Source organism: Nannospalax galili, unplaced genomic scaffold, assembly GCF_000622305.1.
Source record: "Nannospalax galili isolate Female #2095 unplaced genomic scaffold, S.galili_v1.0 scaffold1225, whole genome shotgun sequence".
NCBI classification, from domain to species: domain Eukaryota; kingdom Metazoa; phylum Chordata; class Mammalia; order Rodentia; family Spalacidae; genus Nannospalax; species Nannospalax galili.
In genome coordinates, this window is record NW_008352717.1 from 365,360 (window position 1) to 391,119 (window position 25,760).

Sequence of the window (25,760 nt, forward strand, 5' to 3'; positions counted from 1 at the left end):
AGGAGCCCCTGGCTCCTTTCTTTTACCAGTTCCATCTATGTGAAGATAAGTCAAAGGTCCTGCTCGACCATTGTTGGCTTCTCTTGGAAGCATGGAGGAAATGATTCCTCCGTGTTGACCCTCCTCTTTATAGACTGGACACTGGTTCAAGTCCATCTGGTGGGGTCACCTTGGCCTCCTTGCGAGATGCTCATGGTCCCTGGGAACTAATCAACCTAGGAGGGCAGGGAGCCAAAAGTGTCCTTTGTATCCCTCTGACCCAATTAGTATAGATCTCTAGGTATCTCTGTTAAACATCCAAGAAGGTTAGTTCCACCATTCTTGGATTTTTTAATTACTGTGTGTCATGCAGATAAATCTCGGGTAATGATCTGTTGGTCTCAAATAAACCACATCTAGAGATATATTTCTTGATCTGTTATGTATAATTTGTCAGTAGATTGTAGGAATAATATGGTTCCCTCTGGTTTTCGTGACTAGCTAGGCATTGTTTCTCTCTTGTATCGTCTCCCCCCTCTATCATGGTTTTCCCACTTAAGTTTTCCCACTTTATTTATTTTTATTTTTTGGTCTTTTTTAGACAGGGTCTCCCTGTAGCCCCAGCTGGCCTGGAACTCACTATGTAGACCAGGCTGGCCTTGAACTCACAGAGATCCACCTGCCTCTGCCTCCCGAGTGCTGGGATTAAAGGTGAGTACCACCATGCCTTTTTTTTTTTTTTTTTAATGTGTGTTTGTGTTATACCTGCATGGATATAAAAGGCACCACATGTGTGATGTTCCCACAGAGGTCAGAAGAGGGTGTTGGATCCCCTGGAACTGGAGTTATGGATAGTTGTTAGCTGCCATGTGGGTGCTGGAAACTGAACCCGAGTCCTCTGTAAGAGCAGTTGGTGCTCTTAACAGCTGAGTCGTCTCTCCAGCCCCTTTGGCATTTTGAACCCTCAACTTCTGGTAATGCCCTTGCATTCCTGCAGGCTTGCGATGGCAGTGACCCCTTTTTGAGAGCATTTATTCACTCCTTCCTTCCTTAACAGGAAGTGTTTATAAATGATCTCTCTGTTCCACACCTGGGCCCATTATTTTTTTACCTACTTTGTAACTAGGGATGGTGATTGTCCCATTTTACAGATGGAGAAACTGATTCAGAAGTCAAGGAAATTCCCAAAGCCACCGACCTGAGTTTAAACCTAAGGGCTTCTGCTGCTAGGCTCTGGACCCTTGTGTTTCTGCCTCGCTGCCCCGAGATCCCACTGCCAATAAGCTGCTGCTGCATCACTTATAGCAGGGCAAGGCTGTGGGCTCTACCTAAGGCTAGCCATGGCAGCTGCCTTGTGATGCCCACAAGGCTCACCCAGACCAAGGGATGCTAAGCAGGCCCGGGCCTGCAGAGCTGTGAGCAACCCCTGAGGATGTGATTGTGTCTGCTTGTTCAGGGTCTCCTTCATTCAGCATGGTGGCCTGGTATCAAGGGGGCCACACACAAGGATGGACACTTCGTGCCATGCCATCCGGCACCTCTGTCCCAGTTACTAAGGATGCATAGCAACTTTTCTCAAGGCTTCATGGTCTAAAACAAAATGTTCATTGTACCTGTAGTTTCTGTGGGTCAGAATTTAGACAGGATGCTGTGGGGGCTTTTGGCCTCTACTCCGTGGTGTCTGGGTCACTGCTGGAGAGCCAAAGGATGAGGTTAGAATCTCCCCAGGGCCTCTCCTCACATGGGTCTGTGGGTCTGGAGCTCACACCTTGGTGGCAGGCAGAAGCCATGTTTCCTTATATGGCCTAGCTTCCAAAGCCACATGGGTAATTAATGCCACTTTTCTGTCACTGAAGCAGTCACAGGTCTCATGGGAGGAAGGGAAATGGTTACAGCTCATGCTGGATAAGTGGTCAGACTCTGAGAGATCTTATGGGCCCAAAGTTTCACTGAAGTCATTTCTCTGAGAGAAATACAACCCCACAGCCATCAGGGCAGATGGCGGAGGTCGCCATGATGCTGGGCCTCAGGCAGCAGGGCAGTGTGGCCAAAAGCCCAAAAATCTGCTTTCAAATCTTGGCTCTGCCACTTGGTAGCTTATAAACTCAGCCTTCCTCCTCCTTCTCCTCCTCTTTCTCCTCCCCTTCCTCCCTCTCCCCCCCCCCCCCCCCCCCCCCCCTCCCCCCCCCCCCCCCCCCCCCGCCCCTTTCTCCCTCTCCCTCTCCCTCTCTGAGACAAGATCTCATGTAGACCAGGCAGGTATTGAACTCATTATGTAACTAAGGTTGACCTTGAACTCCTGATCCTCCTGTCTCCACCTCCCAAGTCCTGGGATTACAGGCCTCTGTTACCATCCCTCTATCCATTTCTCCCTCCCTCCCTCCATTCCTCTCTCCCTCCTTCCCCCTCCCCTCCTCCCTCCTTCCTTGGTTTCTAGAGTCAGGGTCTTACTCTATAGCCCAGGCTAGCCTCAGACTCATGATAATCCTGCGTTACAGATGTGAGATACCACACCTGGATTCTGCCTCCTTCCCCTCTCCTCTTTTCCTTCCCTCCCCTCTTCCCCCCTTCCCCACCCCTCCCCTCTCCTTCTTTCCCTTCCCCTTCGATCCTCTTCTCACTCTCTCTGTTTTTCTGCCCCCATGTCTTTCCTCCCCCGTCCCCATCATTCCCAGGCTGGCTTTGAACTTACAATCCTATGTTGCCGTGCCTAGTGAGCCCTCTTTTTGGGTGTGATGGTTACCTTTTAACTGCCACAAGGTGGACTCAGTTGAGGAATTTTCTCGATAGGGCTGGCCTGTGGGCACGTCCGTGAGGGATTGTTATAGGAAGGCCTGGCCCGATTGAGTGGCAGCATTCCTTAGGTAGGGAACTGAGCTGTGTGAGGGGGGAAAAGCCAGCTAAAACAGCAAGCAGGTGGCTCAGGCACATTTGTATCTCTCCGCTCTTGACTGTGGCATGACCAGCTTCTCAAGCTCTGTTGTGACTTCCCTCAGTGATGGAATTCCAGTAAGCTGGAATTGAGGGTTGAATAAACACTTTCCTCCTCATGTTGGCTTTCATGGGATGTCATATGGCAGAGGGAGATGCTTCTCTGTCCTGCCTTGGTCGCCCTCATCCTCCCCATGACTTTTATCTGTGTCCCTCAGACGACCTTGTGGAGAAGGCTCCATGCTCCTGGAACTCCTCCCGAGTCTGCGAGTGCCGGCCTGGAATGTTTTGTGCCACACCGGCCACCAACTCCTGTGCCCACTGCATCGCCCACCCTGCCTTCCCACTGGAGACCATCATCAGACCCCAGGGTGAGCAGTTCCTAGCCCAGCCCCAGCCGGCTGTATCTCCCCCTGCTCCCACCTTGGTACCCCACCCCATCTGAGGTCAGATGTTTTAGTTAGCTTTCTATTGCTGTCATTAAATACACAGACCAAAACCAAGTTGGGGAGCAGAGGGTTTATTTGGTTTACAGCTCACAGTCCATCATCAAGGGAAGCCAAGGCAGGAGCTCAGGGCAGGAACTTGGAGCACAGACCATGGAGGAACGCTGCTTACGGGCATGCTCCTCTGGCTGGTGCTCAGCTTTTATAGAACACAGGAACACCTGCCCAGAGGTGGTACTGCCTACTGGGCTGGGCCCTCCCACATCACACAGTTAAGAAAATGCCCGGCAGACATGGCCACAGGCCAATCTGATGGAGACAATTCCTCAGCTGAGGTTCCCTTCATCCAGGTGTGTCCTTGAAGTGACCCAGCACATCAAGTTTGGGCTTTACTCATTCATAGAGTTTGGACTTTGCTCATTGGATCCAGTGGTAGAATGAAATCTCACCTGCCATTTGGTAGCAGGCTCTGATGATCTGTCAAACAAATTTTTCCTGAAATGACTGGGCTGGTTTCATGTTGACTTGTGTGTGAACTTGTTGAGTAGATGAATGCGAGGTTTCTGACTGACTTCCATCCCAAGGTGGTGAACTTCACAGGGTGCAGAAAAGCCTAAACCCCTGCTCTGGGGAGAACGGGGCTCATCAGGAGACATTTCAGCAAGTTTCTAAGAGGTTGAAAACAGATGAAAGGGTGGTGACAGACGGCACCGAGTGGAGGAAAGCTCATCCAGACCCCTCCGTCTGTGGGAACAGCCGGTGTCCTCTGCTGTATCAGAGAGGCTGTAGACTCAGAGCAAGCAAAATAAAGGCAGGAGGGAGCTGGACTCTGAGTGCATGTACATCCAGCAAATAAAATGTAGACCATGGCTGGGTGCAGACACTGGCCAGGCTACGAGGACTGGGAGTGAGTATTTGCCTTCTACGGGAACAAGACTCAGAACTAGGGGTGTGGCTCAGTTGCTTGAGTGCTAGCCTAGCATGCCCGAAGAAGCCCTGGGTTCCATCCTGAGCACTGCATAAACCAGGTGTGATGCACACTTGCAGTCCCAGCACTCAGGAGGTGGAGGTGGGAGGATTAAAATTCAAGGTCATCTTGGGCTATATAGTGAGTTTGAGGCCAGCCTGAGCTACAAGAGACCCTGTCTCAAAAAAAACCCCAAAAACCAAAAAAACAAAACAGCCACCGACCAGACTAATGACACTGAAGGGAAGCCAGGCTACGAGCATGGAACTGTCACTCTGTTTGTTAAGCCCTCTTTGTATATTTGGGAACACACTCTGTTAACGGGCTAGCCCTGCCCAACCCCTCCCCAGTCCCCCAGCCCATCCCCGGGAAATTAAACCTGGCAGCTTCTACTTCCTCCCTGTGGGCCTAGAAAGTCCCCTTCCCTCCTCAGGGAAGGGACCTGCTGTGAAGAAAACACCCTAAAACCACTGCTGAAGAGCGCCGCCCCCTAGTGACTGGAATATTCAGCCGACTTCTTTTAAACTTTTTTACACATGTATTTACTATGTATGTCTGTGCACCTACACTTGCATGTGCCATGGTGTGTGTCTGGAGGTCAGAGGCCAACTTTCCAGAATCAGTTCTCAACTTCCACCATGTGGGGTCCAAGGATCAAACTCAGATCATCAGGCTTGGAGGCTACAGCCTCTACCTGCTGCAGCATCTCCCCAGCTCATCAGTGGACTTCTTTGTTAACATGAACAAGGAGCAGAGATATTCAAACTTTTCTTTTTTGTTTCTTTTGGGGGGTTGGGATTTTGAGACAGGGTCTCCATGTAGCCCCAGCTGGCCTAGAACTGCTGTGACCAGGTTAGCCTCAGACTCACAGAGTGAGTGCTGGGATTAAAGGCATGCACCACCATGCCGAACTCAGACTTAAAGTGTGTATGTCTCTGTGTGTGGATGCCTCCATGCCATGGTACATGTGGAGGTCAGAGGACAAATCTGTGGAGTCTGTTTTCCCTTTCCACCTCCATGTGAGTCTCAGGGATAGAACTCAGGTCATCAAGTTTGCACAGCAAGCACCTTTACCTGCTGAGCCATCTCGGCGGCCCAGATCTTCACTCTTAACAGGGAAGTTGGCTATTTGAGGGAGAGTATCAAGACCTATAGACAGCTGGGAGCAGTGGCTCATGCCTTTAATCCCAGAACTTGGGAGGTAGAAGCAGGTGAATCTCTGTGAGTTCAAGGACAGCTTGGTTTACATAGTGAGTTCCAGGCCAGCTGGGGCTACAGGGAGATCCTGTCTCAAAAACAGATTTTTAAAAAAATGTTGTATAGAGAGCAACTTACTACAGGTGGAGTCACTGTAAATCCAGGAATCAAAGAGAACTTCATAATTCCACTAAATTAGTGTCTACAGAAAACCCAAATATATTGCTTGATCCGTGAAGTGAGCACAGAATGTTGTGGAAAAGGAGAGGTGGGATATCAGAGGATAAGATAGGACTTTTGGAGAGTGTGCCCTCTTGGTTTGAGTCCTTTGGTACCTGCAGCAAGGAAGGCATTCTCATTATGGGAGCATGATGCCCATCATCACCGGTAGAGGGTGGTAGAAGGCTGCTGTAGGAGGCAAAGGCTCTTTGCATGTGCAATTTCATGTGCAATTTCATCTGTAGGGCCTGTGGGTGGGGCCTTCTGGCAGCACCTCACCCCCAGGGGGGAACCGCAGTGCCTTGGTGGCCTGAAAGCCTAAGCTTAGGGCCGGTGACTGCCTTGATGCAGCGTTCCTAAGGTGGACTCTGGTCCCGCTGTGCACCCTTTCCTCTGAACCCCCTTTAGCATTTAGTGTGTGTGTGTGTGTGTGTGTGTGTGTGTGTGTGTGTGTTCCTGCACACATTTGTGTGCCACGGCTTGTGCGTGGAGGTCAGAGGACAACTTGCAGGAGTTGGTTCTCTCCTTGTACAGTGTAGGTTCTATGGACCCAATTCAGATCCTCAGGCTTGGCAGCAAGCACCTTTACCTGCAAAGCTATCTTGCTGGCCTTTAAGCTTCTCTTAAATAAAATTAGAAGCTGCTGGGACCCATTCCATGTGGTCACAGCTTTTCTATTTTGATCTTTAGAACATAATCCGGATAATCTCAACTATGGCCAGGAATCCTATGTTACAAACATCCCCCACCTGTGGCTTCTCACAAGTCCCCAGTCAATTGCTGGTTGTCTTTCCTGGAGATCCAGTCTCCTTGGCACTGATTCTCAGATGTTGTCACCCCTGCAGGTATGGTAGATATAGATACCACCTTGGAGCTTCCTCCTCCGGGGACCCTCCTTGACTACAGCACCCCAGGAAACAGCGAGGCACCAGCCAGGTGATTCCCCACCCTTCCTCTGAGGAGGATGGAGCTGTCCCTGCTGTGCTCAGGCGATGCAGGGGGTGCAGGAGGGACTTGGGTTGGATCCTCTACATCAGATCCATAGGCCCTTTGGGGGATCGTGTGTCTGACTCTGTGCTGAGAGGGTTGTAAAAGCCACGTCTAAAAACCCAATCCCTGTCCTCACAGTGCCTGGCAGAGACTGGGACAGACCTGGGTCCCCAGGCTTTATCTGTACCTCTCTCAGGAAAGAATCATCCCTAAGCTCACCCCCTTTTTCATGGTGACTGTGACCGTCCCCCTGCTTGGATTTCCTTTGCTGCAGCATCTCTTCCACTCAGAGCTTCCCGGTGGACACCCAGACCATCAGGAAGCAGCCCACCTCCACTGTCTCTCCCTTCTCCACGGGGACACCTTTTCTGGATTCAGGTATTGATAACCCATTGCCCGTAGCAGGGGCTTCCTCCCAGGAGGTGTATCCTCCGGGATGGGGTGGGGAGGTCAAGATTGATCCTAGGCTTCTGGCTTCTGGAGTTGACACTGTGTCTCTGTCACTTGCTAATGACTAATTATTGAGAACAGAACTTTTTTTTTTTAATGGTTTTTATCCTGGTGGCCTATAATTGCTAGCTATTGAGCTGGAATGTAGTTCAGTCAGTAGAGTACTTACCTCATATGCACAAGCTGAATCATCTCTCAGTAGCCAAGGATAACCTTGAATTTCTGATCTTCCTGCCTCCACCCCCTGAGTGCTGGGATTATAAGTGTGTGCTACCTGATGATCTGAGTTCTGTACCTACAGAAGATCCAACCCAAGTCCCTCCTGCACCCCCAGCCTAGCCCGCCTCAGGGAAGTGGGGGCAGCTCTGTCTTGCTCAGAGGATGGGTTGGGAGTTACCTAGGCGGGTGCCTCGCTGTTTTATAGGGTGCTGCTGTCAGGGATGGTCCCCTGAGTTTGATCCCTAGCACTGTATAGACTGGGCATGGTGGCCTCTAATCCAAGGGTTGAAAGATGGAGACAGGAAGGTCAGAAGTTCCAGGCTGGGCTGGCAAGATGCCTTGACATGTAAGCCCTGGTGATCTGAGTTTGATCCCTGGAACCCACATAAAGGTGGAAGGAGAAAAACCTCAGTTGTCCTCTGACCTTACATTTGTGTTGGGGAACGTGCGCCCCCATACATGCTCATACACATACAATAATAGTGGAGAAAATTATTTTTTTTAAATAATTATTTTTTTTAAAAAGAAGATTGCCGGGCGTGGTGGTGCACGCCTTTAATCTTAGCACTTGGGAGGCAGAGGCAGGTGGATCTCTGTGAGTTCAAGGCCAGCCTGGTCTACACAGTGAGTTCCAGGACAGCTGGGGCTACAGGGAGACCCTGTCTCAAAAAGATAAAAAAAAAAAAAAAAAAAGATCAAGGTCATCTGCTGCTATGTAGCCATTTTGAGGCCAGCCTAGGCTACATGAGACTATCTCAAAAAAAAAGAACATAAGTTATTGAATGAGTTCATAACTTTGACTAGTGGCTTAATTTCTTTGACTCTAAATGTCCTCAGCTATAAAACAGAAAGAGAACAGGCACCCCTGGAATCCTTAGCATACAGCTTGTGGCCCCCAAATTACTGGGGCTCATTGGAGACATTTACTGTCAGGTAGTGATTTTTAGGAGTGGCAGTTCCAGTTATGGACATGAGGTGGCGATAGTTCTCGGGTCAGCAGTTCTCAACATGCCTTCTTGACCCTCAGCTTCAGGAGGGCCTGGAAACTTATTAGAAAAGTCCTTGAGGGCTGGGGATGTGGCTTAGATAGCATGGTGCTTGCCCAGCATACCCTAGGCCCTGGGTTCCATCCCCGGCACCACCTAAACCAGGTGTGGTAGCACATGCCTGAAATCCCACACCCAGAATGTGGAGGCAGGAAGATCAGGAGTTCAAGGTCATCTTCAGCAACACAGCAAGTTTGAAGTTTGCCCGGACTAGAGACCCTGTCTCAAAAGCAACAAACATTGAGCAGTAACACAGACCTACTTCCAAACAGCAATTAAGTAATTAAGAGCATCAGAGAGGGTGGGCTGTGTAAAAACCCGGGCTTGAGCTGGATGTAGGCTCAACAGTAGATACTTGCCTAATATGTATGAATTTGATCACTACTGTGGTGTGTGTGGGGGTGTGTGTGTGTGGGTCTATGTGTTTGTATGTTTAAAAAGTGTGGGTTCAGGAGACTGCTTGGCCTGGCCTGAGTCTCAGGGTGACTTTGGACAAACCTGTTTCCCTCCTTTGGTTTTATTTTATTTATTATTTTTATTTTATGTGTATGAGTGTATTGCCTGCGTGTATGTGAGTGCACCCGTGTCGTGCAATGCCACAGAGGTCAAAAGAGGGCTTCGCTGGAACTAGAGTTAAGGATGGTTCATAGCCACTATGTGGGTGCTGGGAATCAAACCCGGGTCTTCTGCAAGAGCAGTCAGTGCTCTTAACTGCTAAGCCATCTCTCCAGCCCTTGTGTTTTTTTTTTAATTAATTTTTATTGTGTATATTTGTATGATCATGAGTGCATGCATGCGCATGCCATGGTGCAGGTATGGAAGTTAGAGGACAGCTTTTATGGCGCTCTCTCCTTCTACCTTTATGTAAGTCCTGGAGATTGAACTCAGGCCACCAGGCTTCGCAGCAAGTATTTTCCCCGCTGAGCCATCTTACTGGCCCTGGCCCTCTCCCTTGTTTTAATGGAGATGTTATCTTTGTGGTGATACTGACTGACCTGTTGGAGAACACTTGTTGAGCTTGTCCATGCAGAGCTGACCCTGTGCCTGCCCTGGGGAGCTGGCAGTCTCAGGGCTTGGGGAGAGTTGTTCCTGATCAGATTCCCCCCTCCCTCCTCACCCCAACTGACCACACCATACTGTCTCCTATGGCCCTCAGAATGTGTCCTTTTGGACCTTAATTCCCTCTTCAGTCTAGCTCTCTGATGCTTCAATTTCTCTCCTTCTAAAGTCGTTAGTTTTTCTCGAATTCTAAGTTAGTCAGGTCCTGGAGTCAGGTGAGGGAGGGTAAAGAGATAAGAGCTGGATCAGGTACAGTCCTGGTTTGGGGAATGTCTCAACTGCTCATAGTGGAATCCACATCCCAGGAGAAGGGGAAGGAGGAAGTAGGCTGCAGCTAGGACTGTCCTGTGTGGTTGCAGGGAAGGCCCCAGCTCCTGGCTGTGAGCGGAGTACAGGATGCACTGTGTTTCAGGGCCTGCGTTCTTCTGGGTCACTGTGGTGCTGCCGCTGGTGGTGGTGGTTGGTTCCAGCCTCTTGCTCCTATGTCCCTGGAAGGCCTGCAGGAAGCGGTTCCGGCAGAGTGAGTGGATGTGTCATGGGGTCCTGGGGTGGATGGCTGCTTTTTGCTGGCCTGGCCTGGGTGCCTGTCTTGTCTGCCCACTCTCCTAGGGCTTACCCACTATACCCCATTCCTGGTGTCTTTGCAGAGCTCCACCTGTACTACCCAGCCCAGACTTCACGGCCCAAGTTGGAGCAGGCTGGTGAGTATCTAACAGTGCAAAGGACTGCCTAAGCCGTGGGGAACAGACAGATGCATGATGGGCCTGGGCTCCAGGTCTGGGCTCAGTACATTGAGCTCCCTCTCCTGGTCCAGACTCAGGTTCAACTCCGCAGTCTCCTGTCCATTTCCCCCCACCTTCTGTACAAGGAACATAAAGTCAGTGAAAACATGGGAGGTTTGCAACAGTGCCATGTGGTACCAGTGTAGAGTTGGTGCAGAGGGGAGGCCCAACCTGCTTTGTTTGCATTTCTTGCTATCACACTATGGGGGTGCTCTTGGGTGCTTTCCTCCTTTTCTCCTTCTCCCCCTGCTTAGTCCCCCCACTATCTGGGAGATGAGTCAGGAGGCCTAGGGTAAGGAGCGGTACAGGTGGCCCTGGGACCCTGGCTCTGCTCCTTAAGAACTGTGTGGGAGAGTTGCTAGATGCCTCTGTGACGCGGTTGCCTCCCTTGTAAAATGGTGTCTGTTGGTGGCCTGCCTGTGTCTGGAGCTCTGGCCTTCTGAGTCCTAGGTGGCTCAGAACCCCTTCCTGGGATTCGTTCTCATATCTGTCCTCCAGGCCAGCTCTTCCAGGCATCCTAGCTCCTGAGCCTCCCATCCCTCTGGCTGGGCATCTTTGCTAGCTTCCATCCGGACTCCCAGGCATCTGTAGCCAGGGCCTTCTCACCCCCATGTAGCTGGATCAAGGCGGATCTTTCTCAGCATGTGCATAAGCACTGAGTGAGCACCACTGTGTGCTGGACCCTGACAGGGGACTTGCTGGAAGCTTGCTTTCTGAGCCTTCTTAGGGCTCCTCTGACCCCCCCACCCCACCCCGCATGCCCTTCATTCCATGGGGAGGAACAGAGGCAGACTTCGACTCAGGCACTGTTCCTTGCAAGGATTTGCCCACCATGGCCTGAAGCAGGCCAGCCCTGCCTCTCTTCCTCCTTCCCTCAGCTCCGTCCACCACCCTGGGCCAGGTAGCCCTGAAGCCAGGTGGGTGCCCTGTCCTGAGATTTCCCCCTTGGGCTCTCAAGGAGCCTGTCAGTAGCTGACTGTTGACTCAGGCACCAAAACACCGTCCAGCAAGGCAGTTTTTGAGTTGGAGAAGTTTCACAAGTGCACGCCCGAACTCCCCATGCGAAGGGGTTTTTGTGTTTTGATGGTTTCAAGCCTGTTTCCATGAGCTGTCAGGCGCGGCTCATTGAAACTGGTGTTTGCTTTCTTGACATTTTTCTAGTATTAGAGTTTCCATTGCCGTCAGTTAAAAAAATTTTTTTTCTCTCTCTAAACCTTCGTGAGAGCAGTTTTGTTACAACAAGAAAGAAAAAAGACAAAAAAAAAAAAAAAAAAAAAAAAAACAGAGAGAGAGAGAGAGAGAGAGAGAGAGAGAGAGAGAGAGAGAGAGAAATACTGGGGTCAACACTGCGTGCTAGGCTGCTTCTGGACCACTGGCTTCTGGTGGGTTGCTTGATGTCTGGGTTTCCAGGGATGAGAGGAGAGGAAATTTGAGTCAGGGTGAGCACATAGGGCCCAGGTGGACATGGCCTCAGAGGATGGGCATGGCCTGGGGAGGGTAGGTCTGCTCTGGGACAGTGGGTAGCAGAGGAGCATTTGTTCATTGGATTTCTCCCTTCATGAGCACATCTCTAGTGCAGGCTCTGTCTAGGGACAAACTGTGTCCTGGCCCTTCCAAACTTCAGGCAAGTGCCACTGGCAAGGGCTGAGGAACAGTGTGAGAGGTGTATGTATATCCCAGCCCTGCTTCTCTTCTGCAGGGAGGGATCTTGTTCCCTGTATGTGAGCAGGAACCCATGGTTTGTGCAGGTGCAGTCAGTCAGGTGCCCACTTGAATCGATCCAACAATACCTCATGTGTCCTCGGTGACAGGCCTTTACCATACACAGATGTGATCTCATGGGGTGTCCTGTGAGGCATCCACCTCCACTGTCCCCATTTCACAGATGAGCCAGCATGAGGCACAGAAAGATGAAGTCAGCCAGCCCAGGCCACGTGCTCAGCAGGCAGCAGGATGGGAATTTGCTGTTATTGTCGTTAAGTTTCCGTGAACAGGGTGTCTCACCCTCAGCACTATTGACATGTGTCAGCAGATAGCTGGATCTGGGAGGAGGGGCTGTGCTGTGTACTGTAAGATATTTGCAGCCCACCAGATGCCCGGAGCACCCCTCCTTAACTGTGATAGCCCAATATGTCTCCAGCACTGTCATGTGGGCCCCGGAGAAGAAATTATAGCCTGAGAATCCCTGGTCTAAAATTCTTTCAGTATTTTATCTTAACTAATTAATAAAGGTTTTTTTTTTTTTTAAGATAAGGTCCCCTGTAGCCCCAGTGGCCTGGTACTTACCGTGCAGACCAGGCTGGCTTTGATCTCAATCAGATCCACCCGCCTCTGCCTCCTGAGCTGGGACTAACGCCCAGCATTAACTAATTATTTTGAGACAGCGTCCCTTGTAGCCCATGCTGCCCTTAAACTTGCTATGTAACCAAAGATGGCCTTGAACTTCTGATCTTCCTTTCCCAAGTACTGGGATTACCAGCATATTATATGTCACCAAGCCTGGTTTATGCATACCAGGGGAACAGACCCATGGTGGTTTCATGCTCTGCCAACTGAGCCACATCCCCAGCCTTCAGTCCTTTATTTTAATGCGAACCTGAACCATTACTTCAACTGTCATTACAGGGCGATGCAGGCTGAAAAAATTCCGTTTACTCTGAGGCAATTTCAAACTTCCCAGAAGTTTCAAGCACAGTAGAAAACAAAAAACAAACAAAAAACCCTTACCTTTTCCTAACCAGTTATGGGAGTAATTTACTGACTTGGTATCATCCCCAAATACCTCACTGTATATTTTGTAATAAAAGGGGGTGTGGAATCAAGGAATTCATTCACTATGATCCATTACCACCAATCAGTACCCAGGCCCAGACTGGGTTTCTTGATTCATTCCAATAACATCCTTTACACCAGAAGTCAGGCCTGGGTCTCGTGATGCTGCCTGTCACTGGCTCTCTGAGGTCCCCTCTCATTTGGGTCAGTTTGCAGTCTCTTCCTTCGTTTTCACAGCCTTGACCTCTGAGAAAAGTGTGAGCTAATTTTGCCTGTGGCCCTGACCTTGACTCAGTCTGGTATTTCCCTGTGAATGAACTCAGGCCATTTTTCTTTGATTCTGGGCTCTTTGAGTCCTGTGAGTTTCCAGCGGTCCCTTTCCTGGTGCTGGATGGTTAGAGCACTCTTGAAAGCTGGCGTCAGCCAGGCTGCACCTTGAAGATCTCTTTTCCCTTTGGTAATGACTGTTAAGGGAGCTCTTTTAAAACTGTGTCAATAACCTATCCTATCCTATCCTATCCTATCCTATTCTATCCTATTCATCTTTATTGAGACGGGGTCTCACTCTAGCCCTGTCTGACCAGGAACTCATAATATAGACCAGCTGGCCTGGAGATGAGATGTCTGCCTGCCTCTTCCTCCTGAGTTCCGGGAATAAAGGCAGCAGCATGCCGGGCCCTGTTCTGTCCTTTCTCAGGCTTCTGTTTCCTTCATTTGTGGATTTATGTCTGTGTTATAACCTGTTACTGTCACCATCATTCTTAGGTCATCAGGTTCTTAGGTCACTGCTCCAGAACAGATCAGCAGGAGTCCCTCCAGTTGTGAAGGACAAGGGACACATCCTTTTGTGTTTGGGACCTCTATGGTCTCTTGTTGTTTCTGACAGGTCTCATGTAGCCCAGGCTAGCCTCCAACAGGCTATATAGCTGAGACTGGTCTTGAACTTCTAATCCTCCTGCCTCCTCCACCTCCTGAGTGCTGGGATACAGGCGTGCACCACCGTGCTCTGTTGTAAGGTGCTGACCACTGTCTTCTGCCCTGGAACCTTTCCAGGCTCTTTCCTCCTAGGGATCCATTGCCTAAACCTGCCTGGATCCCAGGTGCAATCTTCTTCCTTTGGACTGTCCTGCCTCCCACAGTAGTAGGATGGGACTGGGAGAGAAGAGCACTGGGATGGAGCATGTGGCTTTCGGGCAGCCCTGGGAGATGCCGTCCCAGAAGCCACTATTGCACAGAGCATCCTGGACTTGGGTCCTGGGGTACCAGACAGGTTTCCGAGAAAGTTGTGGTCATTCCACAAAGCAAGGAAACTAATAAATGAGGACAGGCAGGCTAAAACAACAGCCTTAGGGGAAGAGCACTTAGGCAATCTGACCTCTGAACTCAGCAAAATTTGTTTTGGGCTGTCATCAAAGTAATTGTGGGTTGTGATGGTGGATACTGGAACCTTCCAGATTCTGCCCCTTTTACCTTCATGTTATTGTATGCTTGCTTCTGAGAGTCTAAATGTAACTTTTCTTTTCTTATACAATAGAGTGCCTAAGCTGTGTCAGCCACTGGGCTTGGCAGCACCTACAGTACCTTCCCTTGGGCATACTTCTATTTGAAAAGAATTCTAAATAGATTTAACTTTCTAGAAAACTTTTAGATTAATATAAAATTTCAGAGCCAGGTGTGGTAGTACACACCTGTATCTCAGCACTTGGCAGGTCGAGACTGGAGGATCGGGAATACAAAGTCATCTTCAGCTCAAGTTGAGGCCAGCCTGAGCTACATGAGCCTCTGCTCACTTCCCCTCCCCAAACTGACAACAGAGTAGATTCCCCATGTCCCCACACCCCACTTCTTCTTTTAAAGATTTATTTATCTTTATTTTATGTATGTGAGAGTTTTGCCTGAATGTGTGTATGTGGTGCTCACAGAGGCCAGAAGAGGGTGTTGGATCTTCTGGAACTGGAGTTACACGCACTTGTGATTTACTTAGGTTTCCCTTCTTACATTGGGTTATCTTGTCTCCTTAGGCTCCTCTGACCTGCGACAGCCTTTCAGACTTCCTTTGACTTGGGTGGCCTTGACAGCATGTAACTTCTAAGATGTTTTTTTGTGGGACTTGTCTAATACTTTTTCTTAAGACTGGAGTTCTGGGTTTGCAGGAGGAAGACCACAGAGCACAGAGCCTCACTTATCACACCAAGGCCCTGTTCCCAAGGGGACTTGGCATAGGATATCTGCTGTGTGTGTGTGTGTGTGTGTGTGTGTGCGCTGCGGATGGATTCCTGGGCCTTACACTTGGCAGACTACTGTCCTATTGAGTCCTATCTGCAGTTTTGAGATCTCGCTTGTGTGTGGTACATGCCAGACAGGTAGATCTCTGTGAGTTAGAGGCCCAGCTTGGTTTGCATAATGAGACCTTATCCGGAAAACAAACAAAAACCTAAACAGACCACCTCTAAAGTTAGCCAGGTCTATCCCATTTCCCAGATGAGAGGACTAAGTCTCAGAGCCTTGAAGTAAAGTCGTGCTGGTTCCCGCCAATGAGGCGGTGCATTCCTGGATGGCTCAGCCGCCTCTTGGTGCTTGGCTTTTTTTCAATTTTTCAGGCATTATAAAGAGCCCTGCTGTGCACAGCCTAATTGTCCTCATTAGTATGACTTCCTGAGGGTGTGGTTCTCCACTGAGAGTCCACTGGGTCAAAGGCAGCTAGGACTCCTAGGCCTGATGGCTCTTTAGAGAGAGGGAGCCTACTTCGAGGACCCGAGCAGCCTCTAGTCCACCCTCTTTCTCCTCAAGACCGAGTTCTCATCTCTTGTTTATTTTCTCTTGTTACTTTGACACACACTTTTTTTTATTCTCTTGGCTACTCCAGTGACTTGGCACCAGAGGTCATTTTGCTGATTGCAAAACTCCAGATTGCTTTCAAAAGACAAGTTTCACTTGACATTTTAAAGATGGCCAGCCTGGGCTACATGAGACCCTGTCTCACAAAACCAGAATCAAACAAAAAAACACAAACCAGTCAAACAAAATGCCCTGTATCTCAAGCCAGAGAGTATCTGCCACAGTAGTGGCTTGGGCTTGTGGTTAGTGGCCTCCTGAAGGAAACAAGCCACAACTTCCCTAGATGACCACTCTGCTGGGGACAGTGGTTACCAGGCTATGTAAGCAAGGAGAACATTCACTAACTTGAGACTTGGCCATGTCATTTTATATGAGATTTCTTTTGTGCATCATTCTGGCCCATTTCCCCACCGGATACTTTCTGCTGCTGGTAAGTGTGTGCAAAATACTAAGAGTGCATCCCAAGCCACCAGGTGTCCACCGCACCTGGAATTGTGTTTCAACTTTCTCGTTGGTTGCTGTGCAGTGAATGTGTCAGTTGGGACTCAGAGCCAGTGGTGCCCCAAGCTGCTGAACTAGAAAGTGTGTTTGGGAAACAGCTCAACTGGTGCACTGACCTTTCCTGGCAGGGTTGCCTAGTTGGTGAGAACCTGAACGGTCCTGTAGAGTCTCTAGGTTGCTTCCTAGGAGTCAGTCATGACTCTGTCCTCTTAGGGGATGGTCCACGCTAGGCCTGGGCTGGTTTGCTTTAGGATGTACTCAACAGGTGGCTTGTGAACCATGGTCGAACATCACCACGCTCTTGGGTGACCTGGCCCTTATTTGAGGCAAGAGGACATGGGCGTGGATGGCAGGGACTGAGGTGGGCAGGAAAAGGTTATTTCCTGAGACTCACAGCCTGGGTACCTCCTGAGCCCTCAGATGGCTGGCACAAAGGGAAGCAAGGCAGACAGAGTGGGAGTGTTGTGTCCTTGAGGACTGCAGCCTGGGCCCTTTTGGCATGTGGAAGGGAAGCCCCAGCTCACTCATGCTCCAAAGGCTGGCTTCAGGCATGTCTCTGGCAGAGTTCATCCCCTGTGTTTGGGACCTTCATCCTCCCTGTTGTCTGGCTTGAGTTCCCCGATGAGTTCTGCATGGCGCTCTGGAGAGTCCTCAGCTCTTGGTTCTCTAACAGATGCTGGCAGAAGCCCCAGACCAACCCTTCCCAAAGAAAGCCCCAGACCAACTCTGCCCAATGAATGCCCCAACTTAGGAAAACCATGTGTTTTTGAACCACTCCTATGTGTGTGTTAGGGGCTGGATGAGAGTCAAGGTACTCCCTGGCTTGGGCATGGGGGATAATAGCCTGGGGAGAGATATGGCCCCTGTTCTCACGTTGCATCTGAGATATAACCATTAGGAGATAATCTCCAGGTACACAGGGCCAGATGCCAACTCTGACACCATCCGCTACCGGTCTGAGGACCTAAGCCCTGAGCTGGGCAGAGCTCAGCCTACCTCAGATCTGGAGGTACCATCTGCCAACAGGTTGGGTGGGATGGGTGGTTGGAATTCTCTTTGGTGATATTGCTACCTTTTTGCTTTTTTTCAGATTCCATACCCACAGGGAAGCTGACAGTGAGTACCAGCCTCTCACCTCTACCCCTGTTTCTGCCCCTAAGTCTGACTCCTTTTAGATCTGTGGTTTCAGGGCTGCTCCAAGATGATAGGGGTTGTAGGTGGGTAGGAAGGCTATCCCTTCCCCCTGCACCCAGGGGTCCAGGGAGCTACTGACAAAAGGATCTGGCCTGGGGCCCCATGGCTGGGCTTGGCCGGGGACAGAGAGCCCCACCCCAAGGCAGCTTCCAGCTCCTGGCTCAGCCCCAGGGGATTTCCTGCAGGGTTTGCAGACAGCAATTTGGTTTGGGCCACTTTGGGGCACCAAGTATGTTCTGGAGGGAGGCTATGATTGTTTCTCTCTCCTTGGGAATCTGGTCCTCAAAACTGGATGACAAATCAATAGCACAAACGTTTTAAAAATTAGCTACAATGTTTTAAGCACTTACTGCTAGGCAGCTGGTTCTGTCTCTTTACCCTTTCTTCAGGGTTTTAGTGTGTAGCTTGTGCTGGCCTTGAGCTTTCTAGAAGTTGCTTCAGGGAGTCCTTCAATACCCAGGAGTTTGCACTACTGTTCCATTTGACAATAGAGGAAATGACGACCAGACAAGTCAGGGGCTATGCAGCTGGTGGCTCCGTTTGTACCCATGCCCCACACCGTGGGGCTCGCTGTGTACCAGGCACAGGGCTTTATGGAAGCTACCATTATTCCAGTCACCCACGCAGGCCCATGTCCTCTTTAGGCTTGTCATGGAGGCCAGTGCCCTGTGTCCAGCTTCCCAAGGGACAGGTAGGGGTGGGTGGAGCTAAGAGAGAGGGATGGAGAGTTCAAGGTAGGCATCTGCCTGTGGTCTGGTGCCTGGTGCTTATGGCTCCCAATTGACCAAATCATCCTTCACTTTCTTTTAATTCAAGCATTCCTACACCAAGAAAATGTTTCTGGTGTTTCATCTTTAAACATAATATACAGAATCACAGTCTCAGTTTCAAATCCTGTACTATCCCATTCAAATGTGCTTGGACTTAACAAATGACTTAACAACACAGAAAAATTTTATGAAAGATAGCAGTAATGTAGAAAGTAAGCAAACAGAGCTTTGCCTAGTGGGTGGTGCATCCCAGTGCCCACGGAAAGGCACAGTCTTTTGGCCTTCGAATTGTTTTAAAATTTTATTTATTTATTTATTTATTTATTTATTTGTTTACTTTTGAGACAAAGTCTTCTGTGTAGGCCAGGTTCGACTCCAATTCATTATGTAGCTGAGGATAACCTTGAATTTCTGATCCTCCATCCCAACTGGTGGAATTGTAGGCATGGCTAAAATTAGCTTTTTTTTTTTTTTTTTTCCTGTTCTGGGGCTCAAACCAGAGTGTTCTGCAAGCACACTAACACTGAGCCATAGCCCCATCCCTGGCCTTCGAGTTATTTTTAAAGGAATATTCAAGATAACTGAGATGTGCTCTCTGACCTCCCCAGGCACAAAGTCCTGGGTTCAACTTCAGCACTGTATACACTGGGCATGGTAACACATGCCTGTAATCCCAGCACTGGGAAGGCAACAGATCAGAAGTTCAAGGTCATCCTCAGATGCATTTGGAGTATGAGACTAGCCTCGGTTAGATAAGACCCTGTCACAAACAAACAGAAACAGAACAATCAAAAAATGTAGACATTCCTGGGAATGTCTACACAGATAATCTGGTGTCAGGTGTCTTGTGGCAGCTTTAGAGTAGAGAGGACACTTCTCAGAGATCCCCTGGCTTCCAAGCCCAGACGCTGCGGAGTCAAGAGCATCTTACCACAGCATCCCTTCTTTTTCCACAGCAACTGAAGAGAAGCGGGTCAGTGACAGAGCCCAGCACAAATCAGCTGAGCTCCGTGAGCCCCCCAACTGTGGAGACATGTGCCAGTGTTGGTGCGGCCTGCTTGGAGAGCCTACCGCTGCTGGATGATGGCCAAGCGGGGATCCCTTTGGCCCCCAGGGATCCTCCAGAGCCCCGGGTGTCTACGGAGCATACCAATAACAGGATCGGTGAGTTGGCCTGTTTGAAAAGTCCTGCTGTGACTAGGGGATGGAAGGGAGATGGGTGCCGGCCTCTAGAGACCCTGGGGCTGGAAGAGATATGGGCTCCCCATCATCATCACTTGCTCCTTCTCTGCCCCAAGTTAAGTTTCTGTCAAGGTGGAATGGTAGGAGTGTTGCTTCATGGGGGCCACTGAGGGCTTTCACCAATTGAACATGTGATAAGCTCATCCTTTGCCATTATTACAGAGAAAGTGAATCCACCCCCCACCAACCCAGAGCCTGAGGGCACAGGAGGAAGGCATGCTACTGAGACAAGATCTGCCACCTCTCTCCTCTCTCTCTCTGTCTCTGTCTCTCTCTCTCTCTCTCTCTCTCTCTCTCTCTCTCTCTCGATAAGTCCCTAACCTAGGTAGCCAAGGATGACCTTGAACTCCTGATGGCTCTGCCTCCACATCTGCACTGCTGCAGGTGTGCACCGTTGTTCCTGGCTTTGCCTGTGCTGGGGCTGGAACCCAGGGCCTCATGCATTCTAGACAAGCTGTCTACCAGTTGAGCTGTTTCCTAAGCCCATGGTATATCTCTTCATGGCTGTCGCACACCTTCTAGGGATAGTGACTTTCTCTAATCTTATTAGGGAAACTGAGGCACAGGGTAAAATGATTTTCCTTATTGCTTTGCTAGTAAGTGGCACTGTTGGGATTTGGCCCCATATCTGCTGGGTTCTAAAGCACTGATTTGTCTACACCATGAGTCTCTGCAGGAGCCCAGAGGCCAGCCTTGTGCTCTAGCATTTCCTGTGTCTGCTGCCCTCCAGCCAGGACAGTCGTCCACTGTTGTTCCCGTGGGTCCTGCCTCCCTGCTCACTTCTCACCACTCTGGTATAGTCAGTATTTGCCCTAAAATATATCCCTGCCCCAGTCCACCCCTGGGCAAAACCTCCAGAGTGCAGTTTGAGCTTTCAGTTCTCACTCAAGCATTCAAGGCTGGTTCCCAGCCTGCTCGCTGTCTCTGTCTCTTGTCCCCCCTCCCCTAAGCTGTTCTGTAGAGTTTCTTCCCCACCTTCCCAGGTCCTGGGGGACCCTGCTCATATGGCTTCTCCCCCGGGTAGCCTTCCTACTCTGTCCACTCTCTGAGTAGATCAATGCTCTCCATCCCCACCCAATGTCCCCAGTCCCTAGCAGCGTGGCTGGGGATTCACATTCTTCCCAGCTCTCCAGAGCTGGGTCTCGCTGAGCCCCCCTCCCTAGAGAGTCGCCAGCCCTACAATGATGCTGGAAGGCGCCGATAACTGTTCTGTACATTTCTATGGCAGACAGTGTAGGTGAGAATGCTGAAACGTTCTTTGTCTTGAAGACACTTTTCCAATTACAGCTTTCAGTAAGTTTTTTTTTTGAAAAGGATGTATTTGGGGAAATACTGCCAAAGGCTCCTTCAGTTTCCCAAGAAGTCCTGATGGGTTTCTGAGTCCAAGCTAGGACTGTGCTTCGAACCTGCAGGTGGAGCTGGAGCCTGTGCAGGGATGGAGGAAGTACATACACTGGGGGTGATGTTGGGAAGTGCTGTAGAGGGAAGGTCTTGGAGGTCCTCTGGGACCCCAGGCCTCAGGCGACCCCTTTGTCCTCCTAATCTGACTTCAGAGGGGTGATCTCCCCATCCAGTTCCCAAGTAGGACAAACTGAGGTCTGAGCTTCTTCCCTTTCAGGCGATCTGCCTGCCTCTGCCTTCCAAGTGCTGGGATTAAAGGCGTGAGCCACCATGCCCGGCTATTTATCCTTTTTTTTTAAAAAGATTTATTTATTTATTTTTGTGTTTTTTGAGACAGGGTCTCCCCATAGCTTCAGCTGGAACTTGCCATGTAAACCGGGCTGGCCTTGATCCCACGGAGATCTGCCTGTCTCTGTCTCCCAAGAGCTGGGATTGACAACATATACCACCATGCCTGGTTGATATATTTTATTTTATTATATTTTATGTGTATGTGTGTGGGTATGTGCTCATGCATGCAGGTGCCTGTGGAGGCCAGAGGCATCAGATTCCCTCTGGAATTGGAGTTACAAGCAAGCCACTGGATGTGGGTGCTGGCAACTGAACTCAGATTCTCTATAACCGCAGGAAACATCCTTATCCTCTGAGCTATCTCTTCAGTTCCCTAACTTGAAATTTTAAATTTTTTGGTGTTTGTATGTATATGCGGTGTGTGAGTTTCAAATGTTTGTGGATACAGGTGTGTGTAGAGCCCAGAGGTTGATGTTGGGTGACTTCTCCAACACTCTCCACCTTCTGCATTGAACCCTTGTATACTTGAACCCAGAACCTGCTGATTCGGCTAGTCCAGCTAGCCATTTTGTCTCTGCCTCCTGCATGCCGAGATTGCAGGGAGCTCTCTTACCCACCCGCGTCATGGGTACCGGGGATCTGAACTCCGATTCTCATGCTTGCACAGCAAGAATTTTATCTGCTGAGCATCTCTGCCACCCATGGTTTTCTTGGTTTTGTTTTTGTTTTTTGAGGTAGACTCTCATATAGCCCAGGCTAGCCTTGAACTTGTATGCAGCTGAGGATGTCCTTGAACTCTTGATCCCCAGTGCTGAGGTTACATATATACAAGACTGCATGAGACCATAACCCTCTTTTTATTTTTACTTTATTTTTGAAACAGTTACCCAGGCTAGCCTTAAACTTACTCTACAGCCAAGGTTGCCTTGAACTTGCCATCTCTTGCCTCAGCCTCTTGCATAACTGGAATTATAGGCCTGTTCTTCCAAGCCCAGCCTGGCCCCATCTTTTACCCAGCCCATCAGGTCAGGGTTCCAACATGCCTTGATGGAGGGTGTGGGCCAGGGCCCGAGGCCCTGCTCTGGGCTATGGGGCACAGGGGGACACATAGCCTGTTCCTTTCTCTTACCCCTCCACTGCTCACTGTCATTTCTCACACTTCTCTCTTTCCTGGGTGTGTTAGAAACCAAAATAGAAGTGCTGGCATGGTGCAATGTGCTCAGGCACCCTGGCATGCCTGAGAATCTCTCTGGGCTTCCTGAATCTGAGGGTGTAACTGGGAGGCAGGGGTCCCTGTGCCCCCTGCCCCCCTCCACCCTGCTCTTTAAGTTCCTTCTTGAGCTTCCCCATTCAGTCTGCAGAGTCCATTGGGGGGTGGGGTTAGGGGTGCAGCTCCCAGACAGAGGCCAGTGGAGGCACTGGGCCCAGGGAGTAGAGCCAACTGCCCTGGTGAATCCAGGCTTCCTCCTCCACTGAGGCTCCCTATCTCCCTCTAAGGAAAGGCCATACCAGCAGCCACCTGCATCAGCCTGTGCTGAGGACCACAGGGAGTGAGCTCTGGTGCTGGACTGGGTCATCCATCCACTTGACACTCAGCACCTACTCTGCCTGCAGGCTATGAGGTTCAGGAGCTGGACTCCAAGGGGGCATGCAGAATCACTGAGCCCTGGCTACTGTTGTGTATCAGTAGGGCCCAGACTTCTTCAGGGCCTGCTGAATCTGCCAGGGTTGCCTGAACTGATGAAGCTCCTGGGACATAGGACCACCAATCCCAGGCAAACCAGGTTATGTTAGTTACTCCAGGTGTCCATTTTAGGCACATAGATGAAAACAGGAAAGGTAGATGGAAATTTCTTTGGAGGTATCTCCTAACCACCTGGCAACCTTAGAAAGGCCTCAAGTTCTTACCCATGCAGCACAGATAATGGGGAGGGGGCTTCATGCTTGCAGGAGTGACAGGCCTCAGAAACCCTGCAAATGCCTCTCCTTGTAAACACCTCTCCATGCATCAGAGATGCTGTGTTATCTGAAGACACACAGCAGGTGTGCTGGAAGTATGCTGGGGTCCTGGTCTTTTCCCTCATGCATCCTCTTTCCTTGCAGAGAAAATCTACATCATGAAGGCTGACACGGTGATTGTGGGAACTGTGAAGACTGAGGTGCCCGAGGGCCGGGTTCCAGTAGGGTCAGCAGGGCCTGAGCTAGAGGCAGAACTGGAGGTGGACTATGTCCCTCACTACCCAGAACAGGAGACGGAACCACCTTTGGACAGCTGTACTGATGTCATGTTTTCAGTGGAGGAGGAAGGGAAGAAGGACCACTGGCCTACAACTGTCTCTGAGAAGTAACACCCAGTGTCAGCTGGGGCTGGAGAGCAGCTGGGTGCCCCCTTGAGGCTAGGATGATACCAAGCTGGGAGGTGGCCACTGTGGCTTAAACGGAGCCCCCAGCATCTAGTGGTGGCACAGAGCAAGGCCCACTGCTTTCTGCTGCTGGGAGAGCTTGCCCTTGAGCCCTGGAACTCGGCACTCCTTGTCAGGGCCCGTGCCTGTTAAGGGAAGGGCCACAGGTTGGTCCCAGGCCTCCCTGTGCCCTGCCTTCTCTCCCCAGGTCTCGGATGACAGCTTTACTGGCATGCCGCCAGGCTCTAGTCATAGTGGCAATCATGGTCCCCACTGGGCACAGAACCAGCATCTGCAGCTTTTCCTCCAGAGGCAACAGGAAGTTGGCGGATGGACCTTCATTTTCACTGGTATCCTCTGGGCTGCACAATGATGAGGGCGCAGTAGACCCTCATGAGTGCAGCCCACTTTCCCTGTTCTGTAGACTCCAAGGTAAACCAGAGATCAACTTCCCGGCTTCAGAACGTCCCTACTAGGAGGGACCCAGACATCTGTGGACCCTGAGCAGCTGCAGTGACCTCACCCACCCAGTCCTGCTACAAGCTCTGCTTCTTCCAGGGACTTCCTCCCACATGGGGATGGGGGAACCACAGTCCTTCCTGGGGTTCTCAACTGCTTTGTGCTGACATCTACTCCATCCTGGAAATGAAGGAGCATGGTCCCTAAGTGTCCCTCATCAGGACTGCCATCTGGCTCCTTCTCTACTCAGCCTGTTAGAGTTTGGGTGTTGAAAAGCACCCTGTGTCACACTCTGCCTGCCGTGCTCTGCGCTCACTGTGGGGAGGTGGTGCTGGCAGACACACCTGGAGTTCTGCTTTCCCCCCCTTTTGAGATTCTGGGAATTGAAGCCAGGGTGTTGTGCATATCAGACAAAAGTTCTACCACTGATCTATATCTCCAGTCCCAGCCCAGCATTTCACACTAAGGACTTAAAGCTGCTGTGACCGCCCCCCGAGCCTGGTTCACTCTTAGGGACCTCCAGCCTCTGGCTGACAAACAAGCAGCTGATGTCACATCTGCCGGTCTGCTGCAGCTTGGGGACTCTGGACTTACCCATGGGCCAGGCAGGGAGAGCTTTGTTTACTCATCAGCTGCTCACTCTCTGGAGGAAGCTGGGCCTGGTCAGGAATCACAAGGGGAAGTTTCTAAAACCACTGGATCTTTTGGGGAAAGTTGGAACACCTGGGGTCACCATAGGTGTAATACCAGGACCTGGATATAGACCAGAAGGGCTGTGTGGGACTACCTAGTTGTCCATTTGTCTTGTGGGCATACACAGTGACCCCACAATGACCAGTTGGGTGCTACACTCTGAGTGGAGGATAGGATCTTGCTCTCTAGCCTAGGCTAGACTCATTCCATATATAGCTCAGGCTGGCCTTGAACTTAGGTCCACCCACCTCAGTCTCCTAAGGGGTGGGATTACAGGCATGTACCACCACAGCCACTGCCATACATTTGAACAAAGTCATGCACTCCCCTGTAAAGTGTCCCTCAACACAATTTTGGACCTTTGAAAACTCCATTAGGGCCTGTAAAAATGCAGAACTGTAAGGCTGGAGACAGTTCAAGAAATAAACTAAGTGGGAAACTGGGATGGAAGGCAGGGTCTCTCTTCCAGGCCCATGGGTAAGTCCAGAGTCCCCAAGCTGCAGCAGACTGGCAGGGCAAGGATTCTCTCTGTACTGCTGATACCCACAGCCAAGGGTGGGAGCCTGTGACCTGCCGGCTGGTCCCTCCAGAAGTCCTTCCATGTCCATTCAGGCAGTCTTCCTGAGGATGCTGACAACAAAGGCTGTCTGATCACAAGGTTGCCTTTAGAATTTGTAAGAAGAATCCTGGGCCTCTCCAGGGCTTTCTTCCTACAGGTCTGGAAACATGCAGCTTTGGAAACACAGCTGGAGGGGTCTGTGGAACAAGGAGCTTCTGTGGCAGACCAGGAGCAGCCCCACCACTCTGCGTACAGTTCAGGGTCACCTCAGGCACAGTCCCTACTACAGACAACCAGCCTGGCATGTCCCTTCACAGGCTCCTGTCCACCCTATCCCCAGGACTGCAGCCCAC

The 25,760-nt window shown here is 50.4% G+C and overlaps 1 protein-coding gene across 5 annotated transcripts in view; it reads left to right on the top strand.

Moving 5' to 3' along the window:
• Tnfrsf8 (TNF receptor superfamily member 8) overlaps positions 1-24,712 on the top strand; it is a 58,740-nt gene extending 34,028 nt beyond the window's left edge. For 4 of the 5 annotated variants that reach the window (XM_017802398.2, XM_017802396.2, XM_008849953.2 and 1 more), the window contains exons 8-15: positions 3,129-3,281; positions 6,585-6,675; positions 7,004-7,107; positions 9,916-10,023; positions 10,151-10,204; positions 17,487-17,512; positions 19,317-19,524; positions 23,398-24,712. In XM_017802398.2, coding sequence (XP_017657887.2) covers positions 3,129-3,281; positions 6,585-6,675; positions 7,004-7,107; positions 9,916-10,023; positions 10,151-10,204; positions 17,487-17,512; positions 19,317-19,524; positions 23,398-23,642 — 989 coding nt within the window. In that variant the 3' untranslated portion in view covers positions 23,643-24,712. The remainder of the gene's footprint in view (positions 1-3,128; positions 3,282-6,584; positions 6,676-7,003; positions 7,108-9,915; positions 10,024-10,150; positions 10,205-17,486; positions 17,513-19,316; positions 19,525-23,397) is intronic. The other variant, XM_029554490.1, reaches the window with a different exon arrangement.
• The last annotated feature ends 1,048 nt before the right edge of the window (positions 24,713-25,760 follow it).